The sequence below is a fragment of the Narcine bancroftii genome, chromosome 1 (genome assembly GCF_036971445.1).
Source record: "Narcine bancroftii isolate sNarBan1 chromosome 1, sNarBan1.hap1, whole genome shotgun sequence".
Taxonomy (NCBI): domain Eukaryota; kingdom Metazoa; phylum Chordata; class Chondrichthyes; order Torpediniformes; family Narcinidae; genus Narcine; species Narcine bancroftii.
The window spans coordinates 494328490-494341859 of record NC_091469.1 but is presented as its reverse complement, the minus strand read 5'-3'; the positions used below and the strand labels follow the sequence as shown (position 1 = coordinate 494341859).

Here is a 13370-nt window from a genome sequence, read left to right as displayed (position 1 = left end):
TCTCCTTTCTTTAGCTGTGGGGGAGGAGGGGAAGGTGCAGAAGGGGAGAGCATAGGAGAGAGGGGAAAGATAGGAGCCAGCATAGGAGGAGCATAAGGTGGAGGAAGGGAATGTAACACATCCCATCCTTGTGTTTCAGGGACAAAAGGTTCCTCATCCTTCTTGTCCTTACATTCCTTTTCATTCAAAACCAGTTGATCAACCGATCCACTGAGCCAACAGGCTGCATATTCTCTGCTCTCAATATTATCTCTTTGGTTTTGATAGAACCAGATGTTCAAAACCTGACACATCCAGTCCACCTCGGATCTGAACTTTGGCCAATACACCGAATTCCCTTTTATCGGGCTTTTAACCCATTCCAGACAGCAATACCTGACCATGGTCTGTTTGTCTTTCCCACAGGTTTTCCCCGCACCCCAATCAGATAGCGTTAATCGTAACGGACTTTGCTTAGTTATCTGATTGTCCCGTCCTTCCTTAGGACTATTTCCCTTGCTACTCACACCTCCCATACTAACAGGTAAGTAAAATTCCTCTTACCGGGATCCAGTAGCTATTCCTAGCGCGCTTCCTTAACATCCTCCCGTCGTTTGTTCTCAATGCCTCTTCTCGGATATTACTCATTTCATCCTCTGACTAGTCATCCGCCGTCCGTGAATCCAGCTGAATCAGCTGGGGTGCACCTACCCTCGTCGTCGGGCACTCTATCAGTGGAGGGAGTGGGATCCCGGACGAGTCCCCAATTGTGAGAAACAGAAGTACCTTCACAGAAATTGTTCGAGACAAAAATTGAGAACAAAGAACATTTATTATACAACATTGCAAAGTTGGATGCTTCCCCTTACCCTGGGAATACACACATGCACTGGGGCTCACCCAACTCTTATACAGTTGATTTCAGTATAGAAGTCCCCTCCCCCTTACATTCTTCTGCCTCCTGGATGAGTTTGGCATTAGGCAGTCCTGTCTGCCTACGTGCTGTTTCTGTGCACTTGGAGGACTAGGGGATATCCTGTCGGTGTCCCATCATGTCATTATCCCCATTGTCCTTATTCACAAACCTGCCTTTGTTCTAATTCACACCTTTTTGACTCTCAGGGCTACAACCTTCTTATATGCGGAACTTGCTAATTCTGTCTAAGGCTAGAAGACCCTTATCTTATTCAGACTAACTCTACTTCCTACATTCTAATATCTATCCTTATCCTATTCATACTGGCTTTCTTTCTTCTTTGGCTTGGCTTCGCGGACGAAGATTTATGGAGGGGGTAAATGTCCACGTCAGCTGCAGGCTCGTTTGTGGCTGACAAGTCCGATGCTGGACAGGCAGACACGGTTGCAGCGGTTGCAGGGGAAAATTGGTTGGTTGGGGTTGGGTGTTGGGTTTTTCCTCCTTTGTCTTTTGTCAGTGAGGTGGGCTCTGCGGTCTTCTTCAAAGGAGGTTACTGCCCGCCGAACTGTGAGGTGCCAAGATGCACGGTTTGAGGTGATATCAGCCCACTGGCGGTGGTCAATGTGGCAGGCACCAAGAGATTTCTTTAGGCAGTCCTTGTACCTCTTCTTTGGAGCACCTCTGTCACGGTGGCCAGTGGAGAGCTCGCCATATAACACGATCTTGTGAAGGCGATGGTCCTCCATTCTGGAGACGTGACCTACCCAGCGCAGTTGGATCTTCAGCAGCGTGGATTCGATGCTGTCGGCCTCTGCCATCTCGAGTACTTCGACGTTAGGGATGAACTCGCTCCAATGAATGTTGAGGATGGAGCGGAGACAACGCTGGTGGAAGCGTTCTAGGAGCCATAGGTGATGCCGGTAGAGGACCCATGATTCGGAGCCGAACAGGAGTGTGGGTATGACAACGGCTCTGTATACGCTTATCTTTGTGAGGTTTTTCAGTTGGTTGTTTTTCCAGACTCTTTTGTGTAGTCTTCCAAAGGCGCTATTTGCCTTGGCGAGTCTGTTGTCTATCTCGTTGTCGATCTTTGCATCTGATGAAATGGTGCAGCCGAGATAGGTAAACTGGTTGACCGTTTTGAGTTTTGTGTGCCCGATGGAGATGTGGGGGGGGCTGGTAGTCATGGTGGGGAGCTGGCTGATGGAGGACCTCAGTTTTCTTCAGGCTGACTTCCAGGCCAAACATTTTGGCAGTTTCCGCAAAACAGGACGTCAAGCGCTGAAGAGCTGGCTCTGAATGGGCAACTAAAGCGGCATCGTCTGCAAAGAGTAGTTCACGGACAAGTTTCTCTTGTGTCTTGGTGTGAGCTTGCAGGCGCCTCAGATTGAAGAGACTGTCATCCGTGCGGTACCGGATGTAAACAGCGACTTCATTGTTGAGGTCTTTCATGGTTTGGTTCAGCATCATGCTGAAGAAGATTGAAAAGAGGGTTGGTGCGAGAACACAGCCTTGCTTCACGCCATTGTTAATGGAGAAGGGTTCAGAGAGCTCATTGCTGTATCTGACTCAACCTTGTTGGTTTTCGTGCAGTTGGATAACCATGTTGAGGAACTTTGGGGGGCATCCGAGGCGCTCTAGTATTTGCCAAAGCCCTTTCCTGCTCACGGTGTCGAAGGCTTTGGTGAGGTCAACAAAGGTGACGTAGAGTCCTTAGTTTTGTTCTCTGCACTTTTTTGGAGCTGTCTGAGGGCAAAGACCATGTCAGTAGTTCCTCTGTTTGCGCGAAAGCTGCACTGTGATTCTGGGAGAACATTCTCGGCGACACTAGGTATTATTCTATTTAGGAGACTCCTAGCGAAGATTTTGCCTGCAATGGAGAGCAGCGTGATTCTCCTGTAGTTTGAGTTCTGGCTTTATTCATTACACATATATCCATACTAGTTTCCTCATCTTTCATATTTTCATATCAGTTTTACTTATCTCTCACAGTAACCTCTTTCTTCAAGCTACCACAGAGTTCCATTCCTTCCTCTATTTCAAGAGAAGGAACATCAGACAGATCGCACTTCCAGCCATCTAACGCGCTGGAACTTGCTTTCATCAAACATTTTTCCCTGGATTGCAATTTTTAGTTACTTGTCAGTGTCCCACACACTGACTGTTAACTCAACTCTCTCTCTCTCTCTCTCCCCAAAGAGAGCATGTGACTCACTTCTTACAAAACCCCACCTTCCTGAGCAAAACAACAGGAGTTCTTTCATCTGTTGTTAGATAAACAAAATGCAGGAGTGACCTTTCTATGAGCACTTTTCAGGAAGGTATGATAAACAGCATGACTCCAGCAAGACAATGGCCAAGCATTTTATGAAGTGAGTTCAATCAACACCTACTTGTGAAAGGGTGCTTATTCTCCAGGGATCCTGCAATGTGAATTCTTCAGTCTTTCAAATAAGATCTGTTTTAAAATGTGTGAATCTAAATCTAATAAAATTCTCCCAAATATTAATATTGTTACAATATAATAAGATGTTTATGAATACTGGAGCCCCTCGGGTTCGGGTTGTTTACGGATACGAGTAGATTTTCTAATTGGGACAGGTGCCAGCATTGCAACTTTGGGAGCTGGTGGTGTTGATACAGTTCCCTGGTCTGTTGTGTGGGAAGGTTGGATTTCTGGACCCACTCCAGAATCTCCAACGTGAGGCATTGGAGCCTCAGCATTGCCATCTGACTGCTTACTAGGGGTCACAGGCTGGGGGGGGGGGTTGAATCCAAACTCTCAGGATCACTCTGAGTAGGGGTGTGAGGAAGGGGCGAACTAGGCGGGGCCAGATCTCTGAGGTGTACAGTGTCTGTGCTCCTGTCTGGGAATTTAACATGGGCATAATTGGGGTTAATGTGAAGTAGATGAACTGGTTGGACTAGAGGGTCCATTTTACGCCAAGCGTGGCTCTTCAGCAGTACGGTTCCAGGCTCAGATAAACAGGCTGGCCAGTCCATCACAGTTCCTGATTTCCTAGGAAAAGCAAACATACATTCATGAGGTATTTGATTTGTTGCAGTACACAATAAAGTCTGAATAGAATGTAGCGCCTCAGGCAGCACCTCCTGCCACTGGGTAACTGGGAAACCATGTGTCTTTAACACAAGGTTAACAGTCTGCCACATTGACCAAAATGATCCAAAATGAGTGGTGGACTAGCCTCGCCAAACGAACACAGCTCAGCGCGGACATTGGCGACTTCAGGGGTTTCTACGAGGCTCTAAAGGCTGTGTACGGCCCCTCACCCCGTCCAAAGCCCGCTGCGCAGCTCAGACGGCAAAGTCCTCCTCAGCGACAAGATCTCCATCCTCAACCGATGGTCAGAACACTTCCAATCCCTTTTCAGTGCCAACCGCTCAGTCCAAGATTCCGCCCTGCTCCAGCTCCCTCAACAGCCCCTAAGGCTAGAGCTGGATGAGGTTCCCACCCTGGATGAGACATATAAGGCAATCGAACAACTGAAAAGTGGCAAAGCAGCAGGTATGGATGGAATTCCCCCCAGAAGTCTGGAAGGCTGGCGGCAAAACTCTGCATGCCAAACTGCATGAGTTTTTCAAGCTTTGTTGGGACCAAGGTAAACTGCCTCAGGATCTTCGTGATGCCACCATCATCACCCTGTACAAAAACAAAGGCGAGAAATCAGACTGCTCAAACTACAGGGGAATCACGTTGCTCTCCATTGCAGGCAAAATCTTCGCTAGGATTCTACTAAATAGAATAATACCTAGTGTCGCCGAGAATATTCTCCCAGAATCACAGTGCGGCTTTCGCGCAAACAGAGGAACCACTGACATGGTCTTTGCCCTCAGACAGCTCCAAGAAAAGTGCAGAGAACAAAACAAAGGACTCTACATCACCTTTGTTGACCTCACCAAAGCCTTCGACACCGTGAGCAGGAAAGGGCTTTGGCAAATACTAGAGCGCATCGGATGTCCCCCAAAGTTCCTCAACATGATTATCCAACTGCACGAAAACCAACAAGGTCGGGTCAGATACAGCAATGAGCTCTCTGAACCCTTCTCCATTAACAATGGCGTGAAGCAAGGCTGTGTTCTCGCACCAACCCTCTTTTCAATCTTCTTCAGCATGATGCTGAACCAAGCCATGAAAGACCCCAACAATGAAGACGCTGTTTACATCCGGTACCGCACGGATGGCAGTCTCTTCAATCTGAGGCGCCTGCAAGCTCACACCAAGACACAAGAGAAACTTGTCCGTGAACTACTCTTTGCAGATGATGCCGCTTTAGTTGCCCATTCAGAGCCAGCTCTTCAGCGCTTGACGTCCTGCTTTGCGGAAACTGCCAAAATGTTTGGCCTGGAAGTCAGCCTGAAGAAAACTGAGGTCCTCCATCAGCCAGCTCCCCACCATGACTACCAGCCCCCCCACATCTCCATCGGGCACACAAAACTCAAAACGGTCAACCAGTTTACCTATCTCGGCTGCACCATTTCATCAGATGCAAGGATCGACAATGAGATAGACAACAGACTCGCCAAGGCAAATAGCGCCTTTGGAAGACTACACAAAAGAGTCTGGAAAAACAACCAACTGAAAAACCTCACAAAGATAAGCTTATACAGAGCCGTTGTCATACCCACACTCCTGTTCGGCTCCGAATCATGGGTCCTCTACCGGCACCACCTACGGCTCCTAGAACGCTTCCACCAGCGTTGTCTCCGCTCCATCCTCAACATCCATTGGAGCGCTTACACCCCTAACGTCAAAGTACTCGAGATGGCAGAGGTCGACAGCATCGAGTCCACGCTGCTGAAGATCCAGCTGCGCTGGATGGGTCACGTCTCCAGAATGGAGGACCATCGCCTTCCCAAGATCGTTTATATGGCGAGCTCTCCACTGGCCACCGTGACAGAGGTGCACCAAAGAAAAGGTACAAGGACTGCCTAAAGAAATCTCTTGGTACCTGCCACATTGACCACCGCCAGTGGGCTGATAACGCCTCAAACCGTGCATCTTGGCGCCTCACAGTTTGGCGGGCAGCAACCTCCTTTGAAGAAGACCGCAGAGCCCACCTCACTGACAAAAGGCAAAGGAGGAAAAACCCAACACCCAACCCCAACCAACCAATTTTCCCTTGCAACCGCTTCAATCGTGTCTGCCTGTCCCGCATCGGACTTGTCAGCCACAAACGAGCCTGCAGCTGACGTGGACTTTTTACCCCCTCCATAAATCTTCGTCCGCGAACCCAAGCCAATGAAGAAGAACAGTCTGCCACATTGACCACCGCCAGTGGGCTGATATCGCCTCCAACCATGCATCTTGGCGCCTCACAGTTCGGCGGGCAGCAACCTCCTTTGAAGAAGACCGCAGAGCCCACCTCACTGACAAAAGACAAAGGAGGAAAAACCCAACACCCAACCCCAACCCACCAATTTTCCCCTGCAACCGTGTCTGCCTGTCCCGCATCGGACTTGTCAGTCACCAACGAGCCTGCAGCTGACGTGGACCTACCCCTCCATAAATCTTCGTCCACGAAGCCAAGCCAAAGAAGAAAGAAAGAAGAACAGTCTTTCAGACTGAAGCATTAGCCCTTTCGAACTGCCCATTTGCCCTGTGGGTTGTAGCTCATGATGTGGCTGGTGCCAATCCGCTTGCATAACTCATGAATGCTGAGCCTCTGTATGAATGTAATTGGGAAAACCAAAAATACTGAAAATTCTGTCAAGTGCCTTAATGACATACGCTGTCAAGGCATCAGGGCAGGGTATCGCGAAGGGAAACCTGGAATATTCGTCAATTACAGTAAGGAGAAAACATTTTTGTTGTTGGAAGGTAATGGCCCTTTAAAATCTAAGCTAATCCTCTCAAAAGGTCAGGTTGCCTTGATGAGAGTGGCCTCTGGAGCTTTAAAGTATTGTGGTTTGCATTCTGTGCAAACAGGACAGCTTTTAGTCAGTTTCCTGACTTCTTCCAGAGAGTAAGGATGGTTGTTAGCCCTTATGTAGTGGAAGAATCTTGTGACCCCAGGGTGGCACAGTCTGCTATGGATCTCTTTTAGTCCTTCAAGCTGAGCACCGGCAGCAGATCATGACGATGTGTCAGAGGGGTCATTTAACCAGCCCGGTCTGGACTGGATCTCATAATTGTAAGTTGAGACTTCTATTTTCCAGTGTGCCATCTTATCGTTTTTGATTTTACTTTTATGTTTAGTACTAAACATGTAGGCTACAGATTTCTGATCAGTGATCAGGGTAAATTTTCTGCCGACTAGAAAGTGTCTCCAGTAGCGAACAGCTTCAGTGATAGCCAGGGCTTCTTTATCAATGGCCAGATGTTTAAGTTCAGGTCCACATAACGTGCAGGAGAAGAATGCCGCAGGTCTGCCCTTTTGATTAAGGGTTCCTGCCAAGGCACAATCTGAGGCATCATTTTCCACTGGAAAGGGACATCCTCGTCAATGGACGAGAGTGCAGCTTTGGCAATATCAGCTTTAATTCTCTCGAAAGCTTTCAAAGCTATTGGAGAGGGAAAGATTTTGTGTCAAACAGAGGGCGGGCCTTCGTACTATAGTCACGTACCCATTTGCAGTAGTAGGAAAAAAATCCCATACACCTTTTGAGGGCTTTTGCTGAGTCTGGGGGTGGTAACTTCTTAATGGGAGCCATTCTTTCAGGATCGGGGTTGATTTCGCCCTTGTGAACAATGTAGCCCAGAATGGGTAGCTCTGTTGCGTTGAAAAGACATTTGCCCTCGTTAAATGTAAGGGTGAGTTCTTTAGCTGATGCTAGCTAGGTATTTCTTTAAGTTGTTGTTGTGTTCAGTCTGTGTTTTCCCACAGATAGAGACATTATCCAGATAGGAAAACGTACCCTGTAACTCATACGTTCTAACAATCTTATCCATTTCCCTCTGAAACACGGACACACCATTAGTGACTCCAAAAGGTACTTTTTAAAACTGGTATAACCCCCCCCCGCCCATCAGCCTCAAAGGCCGTAGAGGGTCGTTCCCTTTTTTTTAAAATGGGGATTTGGTGTTAAGCTGCTTTGAGGTCGATAGTCGAGTACACCTTGTATTGCACTAACTGATTAATCATTTCATTGATGCGTGGCAGGGGTAGGCATCCAGGTTAGTGTAACGGTTGATTGACTGGCTGTTGTCAATAGCCAGTCATTTCTTAGTGTGATTTTTCACAACTACCACCTGGGCTTGCCACAGACTCCTACTGGGTTCAATCACTCCCTCTTTAAGCAATCTCTGGGTCTCAGCTTTAATAAACTCATGATCCTCTTTGCTGTAAGAATGGCTCTAAGTAGCCATCGGCCAACACTCGGTAGACAAATTACTGAACAGGGAGGGAGCTTTGATCTTTAATGTGGACATACCACAGTAACTAGTGCAGGGGATGGTAAGTGTGGGTTGTGGCCCATCGAAATTTAACACTACACTTTTCATCTGAGATTGAATATCCAACCCCAGTAACACAGGAGCACAGAGCTCAGGCATTACAATAAGCCAAACATCAGCAAGGCAATGTCCCTGCAAGTTCAAAGTAACTTTACACTTCACTACAAACCGTCGATATCTTTCGGTTCGCTGGATATCTCCACAAATTTAAGGCTTTGGTGACCTTCTCGTGGATGTAGCTGTCAGTACTCCCTGAGTCTATTAAGTAATCGAGAGTCCCACCATTCACCTCCCCCTTCATAGTCGACCGTTCCAGTCCGTAACATCCCCCAAGCTTTACAGTCAGTTGAGCTATCACCGGGGATCTCACCTCGCCGTCACTTGAAATCGATTCAACCGGCTCGTCTGAAGATTCCTCCTTTTCACAGTTGTCTTCCATTCCCAAAGCTTCAGGATGAATTTTCTTGGCATTCTCTTCTTATCAGTGGGAGTACTTTTCACCCTACACGCTTTAGCAAAGTGGCCGAGTTTCCCACAATACCTGCGGGGAGCATATCGATCTGGGCACTCTGTCTGGGGTGCCAGCTCTTACCACAGAAGTAGCATTTTCCAGGGGTTCGCCTTTTTCTTTCTTTCAGGGTTCCAGCACTCCTGGATGTTTGCCTTTCGGTTTCTAGCATTTCACTGGACCGCAATGTTTTGGCTAGAGTGGCTGCCCGGTCGTAGGTTAGGGGCTCCGTCTCCAGCAGCCTCTGACAGATGTAACTGGAGTCGATTCCGTTGACAAAAGCATCCAGCTTCAAGGCATTGCGGTGTTGTTGCACATTGACTGCCCTGACATCACATTTGTTTGCCAGTGAGTCGAGGGCTAGTGCATAGGCAACATCACTTTCCTTGGGTTTCTGGCATCTAGTCAGGAACTGGTGTCGAGCAAGCACCATGTTCCGTGATGCTGTATAGTAACAGGCTATAGCCAGAGTGGTAGCTCCTTGCGTTACGGCAAAAGGGACCTCACCCAGCACGGAATTCAGGTGGCCCCACTGTATCGCCTCATCGACCATGTTGTTTCGAGACATGTAGTAATCGAAACAAGCAATCCAGTGGTTGAAAATTTACTAGCCCTTGGGGCAGACTGGTCGATTGACAGCCGCTCTGGCTTGAGGGCTGCAACCATTTCTGCTAATAGTGAGGGAGGGCGCAGGGTGGTGTGAGAGGGCAGGCAGAGTGAGTAGACCCAGCCTGACAGATGCCCCGGCCGCTCTGTGTCAGTGCAGCGGGGCAACGGGGCTTCATTACAACATCAATCATCTTTCCTTCCTGTTTGGTGACGCTTTCAGTAGCAATCGACTTCGCTCCACCTCTGACACAACCCCATTAAGTGGAGGAAATGTGTAGCAAGTTGGACCTGCCAATCTTCCTCTGGACTTTTATGGTAGTGAGTGGGGCGTCTTAAAGGCAGAGGAAACCATCTTTACAGATCGCTAATTTTCACTATAAAAGGGCCTAGAGATTCCACTTTGTAGCCAGAGGTGCCAATATCCAGGTCTTTGTACTCCCTATTCTTTGCCCTGACCTTACTCAACTCTTGGATGTGGCTGAATTCCTGCCACCAGCAGCGTCTTTACAAAGGAACCCCCTTTTCCATCCCCCACCATTGCCAGGGAGTCCTGTGCCCAGATGCAAGCGAACGTGATTGACACTTTGACGTTGTCACGTGGGGTGATAGTGATTGAGTGACAGGTCCCTAATGCAACTATGGAAGGGTCAGGTGGTTCCAATTGGCTGGAAGATGCACATCCTTTTACCGTCACAGTGAAAAGTTTGATGTGGGGAAGCAGTTTATGTGTGCCCAATTGAGGCTCTTTGGACAGAGCTGTTTATGGACCATTAAGGATTCTGGGTAATAATGCGGTCATCAACCTCCAAAACTACCTTGAGCCTAGCCTTCTGCTTAAAAATGTGAACTAATGCCTGCTATATCTCTCATTATCATGTGTTTACTAAAATGTTGTTCATAGAACTCGACCCCATAGAACAGTAAATCCTGGGTTCATAATATGTTCCTTGCTCTCTAACATGTGTTGTCTCTTTTTTTCTGTAGAAATGTATCACGCTCGTTTCTCTGTGCTAAATTTCACCCATGTGTGTCTTCATGTCCATAGTGATCCTTGTCACAGTTCAGGACACTCCACGGTTTGTTGTGTTGCTGGCCATGTCTCCAGGGTGTGTCGTCCTGGAACATTGGCTGCGGAGAATGCCTTGCTCCCTCTCACTCCACCATCTTCTCTTCACAGCGTTAAGAAAGTGGTGCGTTTCCAGACAGGAAGCTTCAGACAACACCACATTGTGTCTTACACTCCGACTGGACTCCTCAGGACTGTAGCATCAGCCAGATTTCTCAGTGGATTAGGATCACGGAGAATCCCTACACCCGCTGAGTGTGTGAATTGCACTTCAGCTGAATGGCTGACGTGGAGGGTCAAGTGACCATTGAAGCGTGTGGTGAGGAGGGGCTTTCTTTGGAATCGCATCCCTGCGCTCACCCTGGGGAGAGACTGTTCCTCTGTTCCGAGTGTGGAGACGTATTCGCCAGCTCTGATGTACTGCTGCAACACCAGTGTGTTGCCACTAGAGGGAGCCCATTTCCCTGCTCTGACTGTGGGAAGAGTTTTCAAACCTCCAAGGACCTGGAGGATCATGGATGTGTTCCCCCTGAGGAGGGTCCGTTCACCTGCTGCGTGTGTGGGAAGGGGTGTGTTCCCCTTAAGGAGGGTCCGTTCACCTGCCGCGTGTGTGGGAGGGGGCGTGTTCCCCCTGGGGAGGGTCCATTCACGTGCCGTGTGTGTGGGAAGGGGTATGTTGCCCCTGGGGAGAGTCCATTCACTTGCCGTGTGTGTGGGAAGAGGTTCACCCAGTCCTCCAGCCTCCTGCAGCACCTGAGCATTCACTCCATGGAGAGAGCCTTTAAATGCTGTGCATGTGGGAAAGGGTTCTCTCAATCCTCCAACCTGCTGCAACACCAGAGAATTCACACCGGAGAGAAACCATTCACCTGCTCCCTGTGTGGGAAGGGGTTCTCTCAATCCTCTGCCCTGCTGCAACACCAGAACATTCACACCGGGGAGAAACCATTCACCTGTTCCCTATGTGGGAAGGGGTTCTCTCAGTCCTCCACCCTGCTACAACACCAGAGAATTCACACTGGGGAGAAACCGTTCGCCTGCTCCCTGTGTGGGAAGCGATTCTCTAGGCCCTCTGACCTGCAGGCACACCAGCGGGTTCACACCGGGGAGAAACCATTCACCTGCTCCCTGTGTGGGAAGGGGTTCTCTCAGTCATCTAACTTGCTACAACACCAGAGAATTCACACAGAGGAGAAACCGTTCACCTGCTCCATGTGCGGGAAGCGATTCTCTCGGCCCTCTGATCTGCAGGCACACCAGCGGGTTCACACCGGGGAGAAACCATTCACCTGCTCCTTGTGTGGGAAGGGGTTCTCCCAGTCCTCCAACCTGCTACAACATCAGAGAATTCACACCGGGGAGAAACCATTCACCTGCTCCATGTGCGGGAAGCGATTCTCTCGGCCCTCTGACCTGCAGGCACACCAGCGGGTTCACACCGGGGAGAAACCATTCACCTGCTCCCTGTGTGGGAAGGGATTTTCTCAGCCCTCTCACCTGCAGGCCCACCAGCGGGTTCACACTGGGGAGAAACCGTTCATCTGCTCTCTGTGTGGGAAGGGATTCTCTCAGCCCTCCCACCTGCAGGCACATCAGCGTGTTCACACAGGGGAGAAACCATTCACCTGTTCCTTGTGCGGGAAGGGATTCTCTCAGCCTTCCAACCTGCAGGTACACCATCGAGTTCACACTGGGGAGAAACCATTCACCTGCTCCTTGTGTGGGAAGGGATTCTCTCAGCCTTCTGGCCTGCAGGCACACCAGCGGGTTCACACTGAGGAGAAACCATTCACCTGCTCCCTGTGCAGAAAAGGATTCTCTTGGCCCTCTGATCTGCAAACACACCAGCGGGTTCACACCAGGAAGAAATCATTCACCTGCTCCCTGTGCGGGAAATGGTTCTCTCAACCCTCCAACCTGCAAGTACACCAGCGGGTTCACACTGGGGAGAAACCATTCATTTGCTCTGTGTGTGGAAAAGGGTTCTCTCAGTCCTCCAGCCTGCAGTTACACCAGCGGGTTCACACCGTGGAGTAACCATTCACCTGCTCCCTCTATGGGAAGGGGTTCTCTAGGCCTGCGGGCTTACCAGCAAGTTCACACACCGGGGAGAAACCATTCACCTGCTTTGCGGGAAGGGGTTCTCTCAGTCCTCCGGCTTGTGGACGCACCAGAGAGTTCACACTGGGGAGAGACCGTTTTCTCCCAAGTGTGGAAAGGGATTCGCCGATTCCTCCTCTCTGCAGGCCCACTGTTGATTTTCCATCGGGGAGAGAATGTTCACCTTTTCTCTGTGTGGGAAAAGTTCACTCAGCCCTCTGGTCTGAGGCTGGGCTTTTGTGTCGAGATTGTAAACCAGACAAAAGACGTCAGCGTCATTAACTGTTGGACGAGACTCAGCCATGCAAGTTCCCCTTTGGTGTTTGCAGTTGATTGTTTGAAACTCTGCGCTGCAACCTCTGGATTTTCAGGTGATGAGGGAAGGTCATGCAGCGTCCAGAACAAGAGACAGGGAGTCAACGATTTGGGGCCTGAGCCCATCGCCAGGAGTCACAAAAATGAGACAGACCTTGAATAAAAAGGAGAGGGGGTAGCACGGGTTTAAATGTGGACACTGATGGGAGAGGAGAAGAGAGAAGTGCAGGAGAGAGCATTAAGGATATCTGATTGGAGAAGGAAGGGAAGGGGTGGGGAGCAGGAGGAGAGGTAATGGATGGGTGACAGAAACTGGAAATTGATATTGATGCCATCTGGTTGGATCCAGGATGCAATGCACATTAGTGCTGGAGAAACCCAGCAGGACACACAGCAGCCTCAGGAAGTGAAAGGCAGTCGATGTTTCAGATTTGGGCCCTTTGTCAGGAATGAGGAAATTAGG

At 49.3% G+C, this 13370-nt stretch overlaps 1 protein-coding gene across 1 annotated transcript in view; it reads left to right on the top strand.

Moving 5' to 3' along the window:
• LOC138752021 (zinc finger protein 271-like) overlaps positions 1–13370 on the top strand; it is a 100691-nt gene that overhangs the window by 17980 nt on the left and 69341 nt on the right. The window contains exon 3 of the mRNA XM_069915183.1: positions 10604–12483. Within this exon, the coding sequence (XP_069771284.1) occupies positions 10772–12483 (1712 nt within the window). The 5' untranslated portion in view covers positions 10604–10771. The remainder of the gene's footprint in view (positions 1–10603; positions 12484–13370) is intronic.